The sequence below is a fragment of the Marmota monax genome, unplaced genomic scaffold, assembly GCF_021218885.2.
Source record: "Marmota monax isolate L192 unplaced genomic scaffold, Marmota_monax_Labrador192_F-V1.1 WCK01_AAM20220418_F8-fsc00415, whole genome shotgun sequence".
NCBI lineage: Eukaryota > Metazoa > Chordata > Mammalia > Rodentia > Sciuridae > Marmota > Marmota monax.
In genome coordinates, this window is record NW_026694342.1 from 239,300 (window position 1) to 257,174 (window position 17,875).

At 45.5% G+C, this 17,875-nt stretch overlaps 1 protein-coding gene across 8 annotated transcripts in view; it reads left to right on the forward strand.

Moving 5' to 3' along the window:
* Positions 1-17,875, forward strand: part of Tnip1 (TNFAIP3 interacting protein 1) — a 51,754-nt gene that overhangs the window by 26,505 nt on the left and 7,374 nt on the right. For all 8 annotated transcript variants that reach the window (XM_058586547.1, XM_058586551.1, XM_058586546.1 and 5 more), the window contains 6 exons: positions 3,689-3,783; positions 5,503-5,629; positions 9,984-10,073; positions 12,894-12,959; positions 13,188-13,319; positions 16,924-17,052. In XM_058586547.1, the coding sequence (XP_058442530.1) occupies positions 3,689-3,783; positions 5,503-5,629; positions 9,984-10,073; positions 12,894-12,959; positions 13,188-13,319; positions 16,924-17,052 (639 nt within the window). The remainder of the gene's footprint in view (positions 1-3,688; positions 3,784-5,502; positions 5,630-9,983; positions 10,074-12,893; positions 12,960-13,187; positions 13,320-16,923; positions 17,053-17,875) is intronic.

Genomic DNA, 17,875 nt, shown 5'->3' on the forward strand with positions numbered 1-17,875 from the left:
CATATTCTTAACCACCATCCCAACCTACCTTGCTGACTGAATTCTTAAAAGCCTCCCTTTACGGGCACGGTGGTGCATGCCTATCATCTCAGCAACTTGGAGGCTAAGGCAGGAGAATCACAAGTTCAAAAATATCTTTGACACCTTAACAAGGCCCTAAGCAGCTTAATGAGACCCTGCCTCAAAATAAAAAATAAAAATGGGGATTTGGCTCAGTGATAGAACATCCCTGGGTTCAATCTCCAACATACTCTTCCCCCCACCCACCCAAAAATAAAGCCTCCCTGTGTTGGGGAAGGGTCAGATTCCCTTGCTAGGCTGGGATTTATGTGGTCCTTGTGTGTGTGTGTATGTGTGTATGAACGGACATTTATTCTATTTATTTATATGCAGTGCTGAGAATTGAGCCCAGTGCCTCACACATGCTAGGCAAGCGCTCTATCACTGAGCCACAGCCCTAGCCCAGTCCTTGCTTTTTTTATTGCTTGGCAAGTCACTCATCCTCTCCATCTACCACTGTCCCTGTCAGTAACATGTGCTTGGAAAACTTCCCTCTTGGGACTGCCCTAGTAAATGAGGCAATGTACAGAAAGTACCTAGTACAATGTAAATACTAGAAAAGTGGTGACTGTTAGGATTGGATGATCATGGTCATCTTAGCCTTGAGGGTTTGGACTGAGAAGGATCCATTTGTAAATGGTGACCATTCCCAAGATAGTGAAGCTGAGGCCCCTAGACCTGCTCTGGACATGAGCACCTTTCACTGTGGTGACAGAACCAGTTTTAAAGTCCCTTCTGCTCCTGTAGACCGCCCTCTGTGCCAGTCTCTGATCTTGCTCCTGTCAACAGACATTCAAATGCCCAATTGATGGGAGAAAGGGAAGTCCACCTTGTGTGACTGTGGTCAGCCCTTGGGTTGACAACAGCAGGAATGTCCAGACTGGGGATGTGGCATGAGGAGAGGAATAGGGGACTGAGGAGCACACAGGACAACCTTCCCACCTCGAGGCTGGAGAAGTAACGGGAGTGGGCTGCACAGGACATACAGGGCAAGACTGAGGGAGGGGAGCTCTTTCCAGTGCCACCAAGGCTTTTTGAGATGTCCAAGCCACGCCATGGAAAGTGAACCTGATGCAGCATGTGTGCCAAGATCACTTTGAGCATCCACATTCCAGCTCAAATGGGAATAGATTCTGGCCTCCTAAAAGGATTCCCACTGAACCTCTGTTATCTTTTTATATCAGGGCTCCTGTTTGTTTTCTTTTTAGCTGTTATCATAGTTTGCAATAATTTTATTAGTTGGTTTGATCTTTATCTTTTTTCTTTTCTTTTTTTTTTTTGGCACTGGGGGGCACTCAACCACTAAGCCACATCTCCAGCCCTATTTTGTATTTTATTTAGAGACAAGGTCTCACTGAGTTGCTTAGCACCTTGCCATTGCTGAGACCGGCTTTGAACTTGTGATCCTCTTGCCTTAGCCTCCAGAGCCATTGGGATTACAGGTGTGCACCACTGCACCCGGCTCATCTATCTTTTTTCTTCAAGTTCTCTCTGCTAGAACATGAGCTTCCTGTGGGGGGCAGGTACCTTAACTATCATATATATTCACCATTGTATCGCAGTATTTAGCACATTTGGTAAATAAATGAGTGAGTGAGAGAATGAACAAAATGAACAAAAAAAAACTCACAGGTGAACTCTCTTAGCCCCTGTGATAGAAAGTGATCCTCTTTTGACCTTTACTGATCCTATCCTGGGCCATTTTGTGCCCAGGACATTTACCAGAGACTCTAAAGTAACAACCTCTATCCTGGAGGGACAGGGCAGCAGGGGAGGCCTCTTTCTGGCCTTTCCTTAGTGATCAGGAACAAGATAATTCTCTGGAGGCCCAACCCCGTGGCTACGGCATCCCTTGTATTTACGTAGCCTGTGGGCAGAGATAGATTAATTTGGTTCCTCCTAATGTAGCCTTTGATTTGTTTCTTGGTTCATTCAACATTCAAGGACAGATATGGCACAGAATTCTCTGCTGAGACGTTGGGAAAGCCAGTAACAACTGTTTTCTGTTTCCTCTGCCCCACATTGTTCAGCCACCCTCCAGGGCAAGGCTTTCTTCTCCATTCAGACCTTCCAGGACTCTCCTGCATTAGTCAGAAAGGAAGCGGACAACTCTGGAATCTCCCCAGATATGACAGTTTTCCCTCCTGTTCTGGGTGGCAGGGGTTGTTTCTGCTCCACATAGTTCCTTAGAGTCCCAGGCCCCAAGGGTGCACCATTAGAGAATACGAAGCATCCTTGTTAACCCTTGCTGTGGGGAAAGTATTGCACCACTGTCCCCAGCCTGGGAATGGAAGGGAGCAGTTGGAAAATGTCTAGAGAACCAAGGTCCCTGCCCAGCCAAATCCCAGGCTCTCTCCTTGGGCTCTGCTTCTCCCTTCTCTGCTTTTTCAGCACTGAGGAAAGAGATGCCAGGTTAGGGTGTGCCAGATGGAGTGTAATTGCAGTAGTGATTTTTTTTTTCTCTTTGATTGAACCCCAGGGGCAATACCACTGAGCTACATCTCCTGTCCTTTGTATTTTATTTTGAGACAGGATCTCGCTAAGTTACTTAGGGGTCTAGCTGAATTTCAAAACTTCCATTCTCCTGCCTCCACCTCCCAACTAGCTGGGATCATAGACTTGCGCCACAGTACCTGGCTTCCATTGGTGATTTGTTTATTTACTTACTTACTTGTTTACTTGCTACTGGGAATTGAGTTCAGGGGCACTCTATCATTGATCCACATCTCCACCTCTTTTTATTTTTTAATTTGAAGCAGGGTCTCACTAAGTTGCTTAGGGCCTCACTAAGTTTCTGAGGCTGGCTTTGAACTTGTAATCCTCCTGCCTCAGCCTCCCAAGTTACTGGGATTACAGGTGTGCACCACAGGGCCCGGCTCCGGTGGTGATTCTTCATAGCAGATAGTCTCCCTCTGTAACATAAAGGTGAATTACCTCACTCTGGCAAAGTTGTGAGGCACTCACAAGGTACTGCATGGACAAGCACATAGCCACATAGCTGGCATGCAGTAGGTGCTCAGTGAATATTTGTTGAAAGATTCAGCATCTCCATCTGACACTGTTTGTATGCTGGGGGCACCTGCCCCTCCCCACTCACCTGGAAGGCCCTGGGCCTGGCCACTCACCACCTTGCCTGGCTCCCAACATAAGTCCTCCCCTGTCATCAGGTGACAGTCCATTCCCAGGACACTTATACTTGGTCTTACTCATCCCTCATAGCAACCCTAAAGGGAGGCAGAGGAGGAGCAGTTGTAGAGGAGGGGACAAATCTCAGAAGTGAAGCATGAGCCACGGCGTAAGGCTTGACCACTGTGTGTCTCCTAGCTGGTGGGCAGTGGGAACAGTGGTGAAGGAAGAGGGGGTGGAGCTCACTGATGGGGAATGGGCGAGAGGACTGGGAGGCCTGTGACTGATTCTTGGTCAGGTGTCCTCATAGCCTCCTCCTGAGGGAGAGGATGCGTGGAGGACCCTGAAGGGGCCAGCTGGCACGGAAGTGTTTGGGTGAGGCCAAAGAGGATGAGGTGCTGGTACCTGGGCAGCAGGAGCCACTCCCCTGTTCCCTGGTATGAACCTGCATTTGGGATGTACCCTCTCCTTACCTGGCCTTGCCCACCTGTCTGCCCCACAGACCCTATGTGAACAGCTTCGGAAGGAGAATGAAGCCCTGAAAGCCAAGCTGGACAAGGGCCTGGAACAGCGGGATCAGGCTGCTGAGAGGCTGAGGTAAGCCCAGACCCCTAGAGAAGGAGTGAAGAGTAAGGGATAGGTGGAAGGAGCGGGGGTGGGGCATAGCACTAATTTCTGGGATGAGGACTCAGGACTCTGGAGGCCTGTTCAGAAGCCCAATCTCTTGGCTCCTTTGGTATTTCTGTCTGGCTCTTCTCATACTTTGGGAAGTGTCTGTGTACAGAGTACCTTGAGAAATGCAGAATGTTAATACAAATTGTCCTTCTGCCTTGGGAACTTGTCTCCTCAGCCTGTTGGTTGTCTAGCACGCTGTGTGGGGGAGGGCTCAGGACTTTGCTGCCCCCTGCTGGTCGCCATCCTGCACCAGTTTTCCTGAGAACATCAGATCTAATCTGAACTGAGGGTCAGGGGCATTACAAATTTATACTCCAACCCCTCCCTCCTCTGCAAGACAGAGCTGGCCAGTCTTAGGTAAGACATAGGAATCTTCATTTCACCGAGGCTCTCTGTGACCATGATGTAAAGTGGGCCCAGGATCACATCCAGGGACACACACATCCTTGACTATAAGAGCTCAAAAAAGCTCTTTGCAATCATGTAGGCCAAACCCGTCATTGTGTGAGGAAAGACTGAGGCCCAGAGAGAGGCAAGGGACTTGCTTTAGGTCTCACAATAAGAACCTCGGTCTCCTTGTGCATTCACTAGTGTGGCCACAATTCTTGCCAACACTATGGTCCTGGGTAACATGAGTGCTGAATCCCATTGAGTACCAGCTGGGCTGAGTACATGTAGGGGAAGTCTGGGTCAGCAAGCCAAGACTTGTCACTGTCTCCCCCCTACCTACCATCCCTTTATTACAATCAATAGGAAGTAATAACTTCTTATTGGGACCAGGCTGTGATAACTTGATGTTGTGCCATTTTGAATGAGCTCATCTTTATTAACTTTTGGATGAACAAGTTATTGCCATGCTGACTCCATCCATGAGTCCAAAAACCCAGGCTGGAGGAGTGACTCATGTGTTAGAAGGCAAAAGTACAAGCTAAACAATGTTGGCCAATGCCTGAAACCTCAGCCTCTCAGGAAATTGAAGCAGGAGAATCACAGGTTCTAGGCCAGCCTCAGCAACTTAACAAGACCTTGTTTCAAAATAAAAATTAAAAACACAAGTAATGTAGCTCAGTGGTAAAGCACTTGCCTAGCATGTGCAAGGTCCTGGGTTCAGTCCCCAGTATCGCAAAAATGGAAAGCAGCATTACCTATACTAAATAGAAGATAACTTTAAAAATAAATCCAGTGAAGATGAAGAAATGTTAATAGGTGATAGCCAAATACTATTCCCACAAAAGGCTCTGAGTCCTACATCCTGCTCTTTCTGCTTTAACACAGGATATTAGCACATGTTGATGAGGTGCTCAGGACCGATCAGGCTTTCTCCTGCTCTACCCAAGACATATGGTAATAACTGGAGAAGGTGGAGCTTTCTCACTAGAATATGACCCAGATTTGCAGTGTTTACATGCATTTTGAAGATATCATGTATACAGCCATGCCAGAATTAGGGAAACCCTGAGGATCAGACTGCCAGCAATGTGGCTTATTGGTGTCCCTCAGGGTTCTCCTTTAAGTATGTTTCAGGGTCTTGGTGTGCTTCCCAGGACACCTCTGCAACTCATGTAATAGTAAGTCAGAAAGCCCTATTGACTCTTTAACCTAGTGCTGCTGTTGTGACTTCTCTGTTTGCCTCCAACCCAGGGAAGAAAATATGGAGCTTAAGAAGTTGTTGATGAGCAGCAGCAGCAACAAAGAGGGTGCCTGTGGTCAGCCAGGCTCACCAAAGTTGGAGGGTAACAGCAAGAAGGGTATGGCTGGACAACAGCAGGTATGTGGTCAGAAATTCAACAGCAACCTCAGTTGCTGGTACCCAGCATCCCTTCACCACCTCCAGTGATAGTGAGTTTACTACCTCCTGCACATAGTTCTGCTGGGAGAAAGTTCTAGTTGGTAGATGCAGTTCCATAGCTTGACCTAGCATCCGCCTCCTTGGAGCTTCCACTTTTCAGGTTTTATTCTGCTTCCGCCCCACAGAATGTCTCACTCCCTGGAACACAAGCTAAGAACTGCTGGCATCGCATAGCCCTGTGGCCCTGACAGGCCTTCTCTTCTGACTAACTGCAATTCCTTTGGCCATTGCTTATAGAAGGTAGCACTGAGTCTTTGGCTCAGTCTGGGCAATATTCCCCAAACAATGCCAGTTTGTCAAGATCTTTCTTAAAGGGCAGCTCCCAAAAGTCAATTTAACATACCTGTATTCCAGGCAGAATTAGGGCATTGGGTTGAACAATCTCTGGGGATTCTGTTAAGCTCCACAGAAGCCTCTGAAATGGAGAGAAGAAGGTGCTGGCCACGGGCATGGTTTGATAATGCCACAGAGCTGGACCACTTCCTCCTCCTGCCTCCACTTCTAAGCCTGGTACACAGCCTGGTCCCAAGAACCCCTTGCCCAGTCTTTGCCATACCCCTGAGTCCCAACTCTTTCTCAGTGCATTCTTTCCCTTAAGTGGGGTTTAACAGCTACATAGTAATTGAATGTCTTTGACAAACCCTACTCCTATGAAATAGTAGTAATTACCTTAATAGTATAATTCCTCATTATTATGTGGCAATAGAGAGTCAGGACTTTCAAAACAATTATCCCATTTTGGCCTTCTCTCTACACTGAGGTAGTCAGGGCTTGCCACTTTACAGCTGTGGCAAGAGGTTTGAAGAGGTCATGTGTCATTGTGCAGTTCAGATTCCTGTGTCACCTGCTATCAAGCAGGCAAGGGCATGGTCAGGGAAACCCATTGCTAAATGGCCAAGGTCTGCTCACTTTTGGCCTTCTGAATCCCAGCCCTTGAAACCCTTCTCTTGTTCAGTCTGCCTTACCTGCCCTCTTGAGGAGGTGGCTTGTGAATTCTGGTCTCTCCTAGGTGCTGAGTCACCTCAGGTATGGAATTCTGTCAGCCGGCCTTTCCAAAACCTTTTGTATCATCTTATCTTACCTGACTTATCTTGAAAGGCCAGAGGCTCTTACTGGCCTGTCAGAAAGAGGAAGTGGACTTGCCCATACACCTAGGACATCTCTGTGCTTGGGATCCAGGGCCTCTGGTCCCATGAGAGGCGTGTATTCCAGGGAGGTGTGAAGCCTGTGCCCTGGTGCTGCATATGGGTGGAATTCTGGCTCCACCTCAGGCCAGCACTATGACCCTGAACAAGTTACATATACACTCTGGGCTTCAGTTTCTTCCTCTGTAAAATGGAGATGTAACACCTCCCACAAGGAATTGTTGGGAAGATTTAGTGATGCGAATGGACATGAGGTGGTTTATTGGAGTAAATGGTAAGCATTAGCTATTGCCTTTTTTCTAATATTTTTAAATATTTTCTAATATATTTTTAAATATTTTTCTAATTTTTTTCTGATATTTTCTAATATTTAGTTGTTGATGGACCTTTATTTTACTTACGTGTATGTGGTCTGAGAATTGAACCCAGTGCCTCACACATGCTAGGCAAGTGCTCTACCACTGAGCCACAATCCCAGCCCCAGTTATTGCTTTTAATGGTACATTTGGTGGTAGCAGCCAGGTCTGCTAACTCTACAGTTCTTTCTTACTCTTCCACATAGATTGCTCTCGGTAGAGATTCAGAGCATGCCATCCAGGAGCCCGGCATTCTCCTGCTTCTTTCTTTCCCAGTAGCCATCAACCATGACAGATAAGCACAGCTCCCTTCCAGGAGACAGCAGGTTCCAAGAGGGTGACCTGTCTCCCAATTCTCAAAGGAGGTGACCTTACCTGGAGAGAGCTCTCTGCTCCCTGCCTCGCTTCTGCTGCCATAGTGTTCTTACAGGCCTTAGCCTGTAGGAGGCACTTGAACCTCACAAGCCTGGGAGAGCATGGAGGTGAATTGGAAGGCAGGGAATAAAGAGAATATAAAAATAGAATATGACTCCAGGACAAACTGAAGTCAGAGAGTGGACTCAAACATCAGAGGTCCATATGGGGCCTGCATAGACCATCGTCTGTTAATCTCATATTAAGGGCGAGAGGACCAGGTCTTGGCCTACCTCACAGAAGGGCTTGGAGATAGAGCCAGTGTTCAAATTCTACACTCATTATTCTTTGGTTTCACCTAACACTTTTTATTTACTGATTTTTATTTTAAAAACTTCTCATTTTGAGATAACTTTGTACAACAAAAAATGAAACAATCCAGAGTTCACTTCTCACATCCCCTTCCTCTAGCTTCCCCTAATGTTAACATCTTAAATAATCATGGTTCAGTTACCAAAACTAGGAATTAACCACAGTATCATGCTATTAACTACACTGCAGACTTTATTCAGATATCACTAGTCTTTCATTCGTGTCTTGATTTGTTCTGGGATTTAATCCAGGATCCCACATTGTATTATGTTGTCAGGGAGGTATGAAAGAGGCCAGTCTTCTTGGTCTCCTCCAGTTTGTGACAGTTCTCATCTGATCCTCATTTTTCATGCCCTTGACACTTTTGAGCTATACTGGCTACTTGTTTTGTAGAATGATCCTCAACTTGGGTTTACCTAATGTTTTCCAAAGATTAGATTGCAGTTACAGATTTGGCAAGAGTCTCACAGAAGTGACATTCTGAGTACACAAGTGAAGTTTGCTGGCCCCTTCTCAGTACCTCATCTTAGGCTTCATGATGTCAGAATATGTTACTACTGCTAACCTTGATCACTTGGCAAAGGTGCTACTGTTAAGTTGCACTACGATAAAACTGACTCATAAAAGTAATCAACAACTACTTTTGAGGAGAAACTTTGAGACTATGCAAACACCCTGTTTCTCCTTAACTTCACTGATTAGCACTTACATAACACACTGGTGGATCTCTTCTGCAGTATGTATTACTATAGCTTTTTTTTTTTTTTTTTTTTTTTTTTGGTATCAGAGACTGAACCCAGAGGGTGCTTAATCACTGAGCCACATCCTCAGACCTTTTTATATTTTATTTAGAGACACAGTCGCACTAGATTGCTTAGGATCTAGCTGAATTGCTGAGGCTCACTTTGAATTTGTGATCCTCCTACCTCAGCCTCCTGAGCTGCTAAGATTACAATTGTACACCACCACGCCTGATTACTGTAGTATTTTAATGATGATTTTATTTCTCTCATTCTTTCCATATTTATTAATTGAAATTCTCTTACAAAGAAGAGCTATCCCTTCTCATCTATTTATCTATTTGTTCAGCTATTTCTTGCTATCAGTATGGTTTCAAGGATACTTGTTTTGTACATTGGTTTGTAACCCAATAGTGTTTTGATTTAGCTGTTCAGATTGTTAAGCTTTGGCTTGGGAAGCTCTTTGAAGTTGTTTCCTGTGACCCTTTGATATGCCTATATTTTTTAAAAATATTTTTTAGTTGTCAATGGGCCTTCATTTTTTATTTATTTATATGTGGTGCTGAGGCTCGAACCCAGTGCCTCACACATACTAGGCAAGCGCTCTACCACTGAGCCACAATCCCAGCCCATGTCTCTATTACTATTAGTTATTATGGTTGTTGTTTTATTATTATGAGCACTTCCTTACTTTCTGGCACTATATGATACTCAAATTCAATTTATATTTTCCCTGCCCCTGCTCTGAAATTCATTTCTCCAAGGACCCCTGATTTTTTTTTTTTTACTGGAAAATGGTATTTAGAAACTAAGCTGTGCGTACAAGGTGTGCTTACTGCTACCGTGTCAGTTTTAGGCCCTTCCAGAGGACAGAGCTGGAAATACATATGTGTATATCAATCATGCATACACATACACTTTTGTTTTATATGAAAAATATTTTAAAATATTTTATAAATCTTTAATTTTTATAAAAGTTTTATAATTATTTAACAACTATGTAACTCCTTGCTCATAGGCCAGAGTATTTGGGCCCATATGTGTGTAGGCAGAGGGAGAGTGGCCAGAGGGGGGAGATACAGCTTAAGCAGGGAAGGCAGTTGTGGGGAGGGGGCAGCATCTGGCAGCCACCATGAGCCTCATCATGACTTCCAGAAGGGGGAGTCATGCTTGGGATGGTTATCAGTGTTTTAGTAGGTGGGAGGAGTAGAGAAGTCGGATGTGGGAGGGCTAGAGCCATGGAGGTGTATGGGTAAGACAATTTTTATTCAAGGCTTTGGTAAAGACCCTCTGTGTTTCTCCTTAGGCTGGTGTAATGGCAGGTAAGGTCCCAGAGGTGGGGGCCTTGGGTGCAGCTGAGAAGAAGGTGAAGATGCTGGAGCAGCAGCGCATGGAGGTAAGTGGCTGGAGGGGTAGTCAGGAAAGACCCTTCTTCCCTCCTGGGACCAGCAGGATAAAGGACTCGCCTGGCCTCTAGGTTCCAGTTAGTCCCAAGTTACCATGGGGAGTTGCCATGGTGACCACTGAACCATACACCCAAGGAAGAGGTCTGCTGTCTTCTCTTGAACTGCCCACGGGGGTCACTCTGAGGAGATGGAATTTGTGGCACAACCTGAAATTATTGGGGACAATGGAAGGGTTTAAGAAGGCTCCCAAAGTACACAATGAATGGTGGGAACAGGTGATAGCTCAGGTGAGTTTCAGTATTGGGGACAGAGAACTCCTCTGACTGCACCTGCAGCTCAGGGAGGGTCTGACATGAAGGAGGGCCCCCTGCCCTCCTGAAACACAACTTCCCACTGGCCCAGAGTCTCCAAAATTTCGGGCTCTCCCCTGGTATCTCATGGTCTTCCTTCTCCACCTTTCTGCTGGCAGCTTTTCATTATATTTAATAATTCTCTTAAAGATAATGTAAATTGTTAAGGAAATTGTTTTCTTTTAGTGCCTTCTGTAATGTTACATAATTTTTTCTTTAGCCATTATTGCCAGAATTCCTATCTTCATCCCAGTGCCGGTGAAGACAATGTAAATTGTTAAGAAAATTGTTTTCTTTTAGTGCCTTCTGTAATGTTACATAATTTTTTCTTTAGCCATTATTGCCAGAATTCCTATCTTCATCCCAGTGCTAGTGAAGTCAAAGATAAAACCAATCTACAGCTTCTACAATAGCCATCACTGAACTGCTTGCAGAACTTGCCTGGACACATTGTGAGCTCACCTGTATGCATTGTGAACTATCTGTTGGTACAGCGAATTGTGGTAGTGCTGGAGTATTTTTGCTGATGGTGTCACCGGTGGTACAATTTTTCAGAGGAGCCCTCAATTGGCTTAATGTCATGGCATTTTGCATCCTCCTCTACTAGTGATGGTCTAAAATTTGGGGGCCAACAGAGGTGAGGCAAAGAACCTCACCCCCCCACAGGTGCAAAGGCCTATCCACAAGTATGGCTGTATGCTGGACCGGTAGTCAGTGACGGGTATGATCCAATTGCAGTGGTACCAACCTAAGACAGGAGGCTGACGCCTAGAGGTCAGTTCATCCGATGACGGGTAAGGACCATATGTTGAATTGGACTGCCTAACAGGCACGGTCCCTAAGCCACATGCTTGTTGTTTAAACAGAGAGGGGGAGATGTTGAGAGCCACAGCCAAAGGGGCCCCAGCAAACTTCCAGCTGCCAGCAAACTTCCAGCTGCTGGCTGATGATTGGCTCACAGCGGCCCCAGCAACATCTAGCTGATTGGCTCCTCGGCCCCAGCAACATCTAGCTGATTGGCTCCTCTGCGGTGATGCTCATTGGGCTGTTTCCCTGCCCTTTCAGACCACGGAGCTGCTCATTGGGGGACTTTTTTGGCTCCGCCCACGTGACCCAGCCAATCGGCCTCAAGAGCAGGAGGATTGTGGGAGGTGGGGAGAAGCTGGTGTGGGGGAGAGAGGCTTGTGGAAAGCCGGTGGTGGCAGTTGAGGCTCTGAGGGTTTTTCCTGAGAGGCTATTTTGTTTGGCGTGTGTGGTTCTAAAAATAAAGTTAGTTTCTTTTGACAAGTGGCTCCTGATTGTGCCCAGCCAGACTGCGGCACCTTTCTCCCCCACACAGCGTGGTCTTTCCAGGCCTAGGTAAAAGCCCAGTTTCTTTCTAGTGGCCTTGGTACTATCCTTCCTCCCTAGGCTCCTTTTCTCCTCACTGCTCCTTTCCCAGACCCTGAGCCTGTGCCCCTCTGTCCTTCTTCACATCTGAAAGTTTGTTACGTGCATATTAATTTTAGGTGATTGTTAAGTTTCTTTTTAGATTTCAAAAGTAATGCAGTGCTCGGGGCTGGGGATGTGGCTCAAGCGGTAGCACGCTCGCCTGGCATGCGTGCGCCCCGGCTTCGATCCTCAGCACCACATACAAACAAAGATGTTGTGTCCGCCGAAAACTAAAAAATAAATATTAAAAAATTCTCTCTCTCTCTCTCTTTCTTAAAAAAAAAATTATTAAAAAAAAGTAATGCAGTGCTCATTATTTTAAAAAATTGAGAATATCATTTCTTAGAGATAACAGCAACTAATACCAGTTTATTCCATATTTCTCAGTTTTTTAATGCATAAAAATAAAATGATACAAACTACTTTATAAATTACTCTTTTTTCTTTTAAAATCAGCTGTCTTTGAGGGTACTTATTTCTATCTATATATGCCATATTCCTTCAGTTCTAAATATTTTTCACATATAATGTTTCTGAAATTGGGATACCCTTTCCCATTGTTTTATTTATTTAATGATGTAGAGTTGAGGAATTATTACATCAAGAGGGGGCCTATAATTAGTATTATCTTTGAACTAAGAAAATGTAGTAGATGCCTTATTTTCTGAATATCTACAGTATATTTTTACATTATAGTATACTTAACCTATCTTCTACACAAATGTTGGCCTCTGGATTTTTTTTTTTTTTTTTTTGGTAATATAAACATGGCTAAGATGATCAGTCTATATATATTTGCACCTTGTGTAAGTGTTTCTGTTGGTTAAATTTTTCATAGTGGAAGTATTAGGTTCAAGATAATAAAAACATGAAATTTTAATACATAATCCAATTGCCCTCTGAAAAGGTGCATGCTCCATGATCCTACACCAAAATGATTACTATTTTCCTGTCTTAGTGTTGACTAAGTCATGGAGTGTTGGTGCTCCGTGTTCCTTCTCTGCTTCTAACCCCCATCTTTCCCCACAGCTGCTAGAAGTGAATAAGCAATGGGACCAGCATTTCCGGTCCATGAAGCAGCAATATGAGCAGAAGGTAAGGTGGGGGGGTTCTTGGCTGGGCTCTTAGGGCATACTTAGTCTTGCTGCTTCCTTCTCAACAGTTTTGAGCCTTGTGGGGAGGCCACGCTGAGCCCCAGGATGGTCCATATGAGAAGCTCCGTGGCAGTGTCAGAGGCCCCATAGAAGCCAAGCCCTGCCCACGTCCCAGGCACATCCCCTTCCCTGGCCCTCATGCAGTCCCTTTCTCTGCCTCTGAACCCAGATCACTGAGCTGCGCCAGAAGCTGGCAGCCCTGCAGAAGCAGGTGACTGACCTAGAAGCTGAGCGGGAGCAGAAGCAGCGAGACTTTGACCGCAAGCTCCTGCTGGCCAAGTCCAAGATTGAAATGGAGGAGGCAAGTGTGACCCCTGTGCCTTGTGGTTTCAGCACCTCCCCTCCCTTTTAGCCACCAGTCCATGGAGTCAGTGAGCCAAGGGTGGAGTCAGGAGGCCCAGAGGTTCTAGCTCAAGTGCTCAAGAGCTGTGTGGCCAAGGGCAGAGGCATTTTCCTTCCCTTTGCCTCAGTTTCCCTTCTGAAAATAAAAACGATTAGATTAGCTATTGCTTTTCACATTTTCTTGTTTTCGGTGAGGTTTGTTCAGTTACAGTCTTAGAAACTGATAGTGTTTCCTCTCATGTGTGGAAGTTGGAGAGGAAAATGGAAAATAAAGATGGCGGGAGGGAGCCTCACAAAAATCAAAGGGAGATCAGTAAAGGAAGGGGACCAAGGGGTGGGAAGCCCAAAGGGAGGAGGGATGTACTGGGGAATGATATTGACCAAATTATATTGTTATATTTTGTGCATGTACAAATATGTAACAACAAATCTCATCATTACCTACAACTATAATGCGCCAATAAAAAATGTGTAAAGAGAAAAAAATTCCCATGAGGTATCACAAGTAGTTAAAAATTCAGAAACTGTGATTGGTTATTGCAGATTCTCCTTACATTTCAAGCTCTCTTAAATGAACTTGATCTAGATGTATAAACATGTATAGAAAAACTGTTGTGAAAAGAAAGAAGATTAAATCCTAAATTCATAAGAGTGACCTTATGACTAAGCATGCCTGTGTATGCATGTGTGCAGTGCATATATGTGTGTGAATATATGGACAGGGGTCTTGAAGAAAGGAGAAAGGCAAAGGGTGACCTATCTTTTATTTATTTTATTTCTAAATGGTAAAACCATTTAGAGAGTAACATATGAAAAAATGATTTACTCTGTAGTTCTTTTTAAAATTATTTTGTATTTTCTCAAAACTTATCAAAAAAATCTTATAGAAAGATTTCTGTAAGAAATAGAAATTATACAGGAAGCACATGATACATGAAAGTGATCCAGTCTGGGCCCTGTGGCACATTCCTGTAATCCCAATTATGTGGCATCTTCCTCCTGCAAATCCAAGGCCATCTGGGGCAACTTAGGGAGACCTTGTCTTAAAGTCTTAAAAAAATAAAAAGGGTTAGGGGTGTATCTCAGTGGTAGAGCACCCCTGGGTTTAATCCCCAGTAAAGCAAAAATATATATATATATATATATATATATATATATATATATATATATATATATATATATATATATATGAATGATAGAAGCAGTCTGGAGGGACCATTCTACCAACTCTTTAGCATAGTGATAGGATTTTGAGGGGAGGTGCTAACAGGCAAAGCTTTATTTATTCGTTTGTGTAGTCAATTTTCACCAGAGCATGCCTGAGGCACTGAGCTGGACATAGAGATTCAATGTGAACTATCCAACCCTGCCCTGACTGGGGAAGAGATGCTAAACAACTAATTGAAGTGAAAGTATATTAAGTACTACAAAGAAGTTATTGGAATCAGAGAGTGGACAGAATGGGGAATGGGGACCAGATTCAGCCTAGAGGACCAGCAGGTCCTTGAAGAAATGGCATCTGCCAAAGCATGTGTGACTAATGCCATCCATAGCCCTTCAGGATCCTGGAGCAGCTTAAAGAGGAAAAGCCACATGACTCCCAGACCTTCGGAGTTTTACTCATGTCACCATGTCATCCCTTGGTGGAACTGGACGCTGGCTTCTTTTACCTAGACTTTGTGTGTGTGTGTGTGTGTGTGTGAACGCGCGCGTGCACACACACACGCACACAGGAGGATCAAACCCAGGGGATTTTACCACTGAGATACATCCCCAACCCTTTTTATTTTTTATTTTGAGACAGAGTCTAAGTTGCTTAGGGCCTCACTGAGGTGCTGAGGCTGACCTTGAATTTGCCATTTTCCTGCCTCAGCTTACCAAGTCACTGAGGATTATAGGCATTCACCACCACACCCAACTTTGCCTAGATTTTTTTTCAAATATTTTTTCAGTTGTAGTTGGCACAATACCTTTTTTTTTAATTTATTTTATGTGGTTCTTAGGATTGAACACAGAGCCTTGCACATGCTAGGCGAGTGCTCTATCGATGAGCCATAGCCCCAGCCCCTTGCCTAGATTTTTTAAAGGACATTTTAAACATGAATTGCATTTCAGAGTTTCTTCCATGAGCATGTGGCACCCAGGAGGCTTATCTGGGCAGCCAGCCTGCATCTGTGACCACCCCCTACCTTACCTTGAAGATTTAGTTGAGAGGACACCATCTGGGTTTTCTCATGAGTGCATAGTTATGTTCTATGACTCGCAGCCAGGTATCCTAGCTCACGGTCCCCTCACTCACTTTAGTATGTGAGACAAATCCCTGGAATCTGACAGTGGAATGTTTCCAGAGTGTGGCCCTATAGATAAGCACCTGGCACTAGAGGCCATGCTTCATTCTAGAGCCTCTTAAGCAGGGAGTTCTGGGCAGCTGCCATGTATTCTGACCAAGGCTGCCTGAGCCATCTCTGGCTGGAAGCAGCTCACCTACTAGTTTGTGGAATAACGAGTAAGGTCACACAGGGCTGGGTGAATGCTGACCCTGTGGTCTCTCTCCTGATCCTCATGCTGTGAATGCACCATTGTAGAATGTTGACACACTACCAAATAAAGTGAAAGTTTTCCTGGAATACTTACTACCCCAATTCTGGGCCTTCCCCAGAGGTAACCCCTGGTACCATTTTGGTACATCTATTTCCAGACCGTTTTTCACATTTGGACACATAGAAATACAGTTTATTTGGGGTGTGTCTGGTCTGCCCACTGTAGTGAACACTTCCTTTGACCAGAAGGAGAAAGAGTAATGGACACCTGGATTCTAGCCCAGAGTGCTATGGCCTTAAGTAAGTCACCTCCCCATTTTCCATTGATTACGGGACCTGTGTCTTTATGCTATCCGTAGTGGCCATACTTGCTGGGGCTATCTGTGATGCAGAAATCCTGGTTTCCTAGTATTATGACAGAGGTGCTCACCTTGACACCTTCTCTGATTTCTTCTCAGATGCGATGATCTTTCTTATAACTCCACACTACCTGTGTGTTTCTCTCTAGAGGAACACCTGGGAGCTACATTTATGTCCTTGAGTATCATCTATCCTCTAATCTAAGAGACTACAAGCTGAAAGCTTCTTTAGAAGTTGTCAATAGTTCCTCACTCCCCATGGATCACAAAAGAGCCCTGTGCGAATCTGGTAGACACAGACAGTTATACGCTCAGTTTCAGGCACAGCTCTCCCAAGGTTCCTCTGTGACTCATGTTAAGAACCCTGTTACCCTTGGCATTTAAGTAAGCTCAAACAAAAGGGCTAGGATGGGGTCCAGGATCTCTGCTGGTTGATGGAGTTGCTGGTGTCAGAACTTAGTTTCACTCCTCCAGGCATCCCTTCCTTGAGGGCAAGATTGTGTGGGTATCACCATATTTTTATCAAGTGCCTTACTCATGAGCATTGCGAGAAGGTGGCTGAGAGAGAGAAGGAGGTGTTGATGAGGGAGGCTGGGGCAGGCAGAACAGGGGGTCAAGGCCTCCTGGAGAGGCTCCCTGCTTACCAACCCCATGTTCCCTGCAGAACAACAAAGAGCAGCTGACAGCAGAGGCCAAGGAGCTGCGTCAGAAGGTCAAGTACCTGCAGGATCAGCTGAGCCCGCTCACGCGGCAGCGAGAGTACCAGGAAAAGGAGATCCAGCGGCTCAACAAGGTAGGCATCTTGGCTCTGGTCTCCTGGATGGGGAGGGAAAGAAGACCCACCCCATTGCTGATGCCCTCAACCTAGGAGAGGTGACTTGTTGGTCAGTGAGCTGACGTCACAGTCCCTGCCTGCTTTACTGTTGCCTCCCCATGCCCTGAGTGATCTAGCCCTTGCTGGAGCCTGGGCTCGCTCTCCTCTAGACCTTTGCACCTGCTGCCTCTTCCAGCAGTGCCAGCCTTTACTCTGATGCTCTACGTGCTGCCCTTCACCCTGATACCAGCCCTACTGATTGTTCAGGGTGAGCTTTAGCATCACTAACTCAACAAAGCCTTCCTTGGGTATCTTTTAGATCACCCTGTTTTAAACTCCTAAAATTCAGCAGCTCTTTTCACAGCCTTTCTCATTCCCTGGTAGTTCCTTCCTCTACTGTCTTTCCATCTAGCAATGAGGCACACATCCTCACCAGGGCATTTACCCAGGGCATTGCCCAGTGCTGGCACCAAGCATGTGTTCAGGAAACACCACTGAAGAGAATGGATGAGCACGGGCCCAGGGGTCTCACCCTTGTGAAGTGGGATCTGGGGGGACAGGTACCCAGGGTGGAGGCTGGGTGAACTAGAAACTCTCTTGTCTGTACCAGGATAAGTTGCAATGGGACAGGCCTGGTTAAGGCCTGGTTCTGGTCCCAGCTTAGCCACTCTAGCCTCTTTTTGCCATCTGAATCCTGGTGGGAAGCATTCTAGCCCCGCTTTACCTCCAGCCAAGGGGTTTAAGGGAGAAGCTGACAGGAGGGGGCTTTGAAAGGAAGCCCTTGACAAGCCAGAAGGAGCTG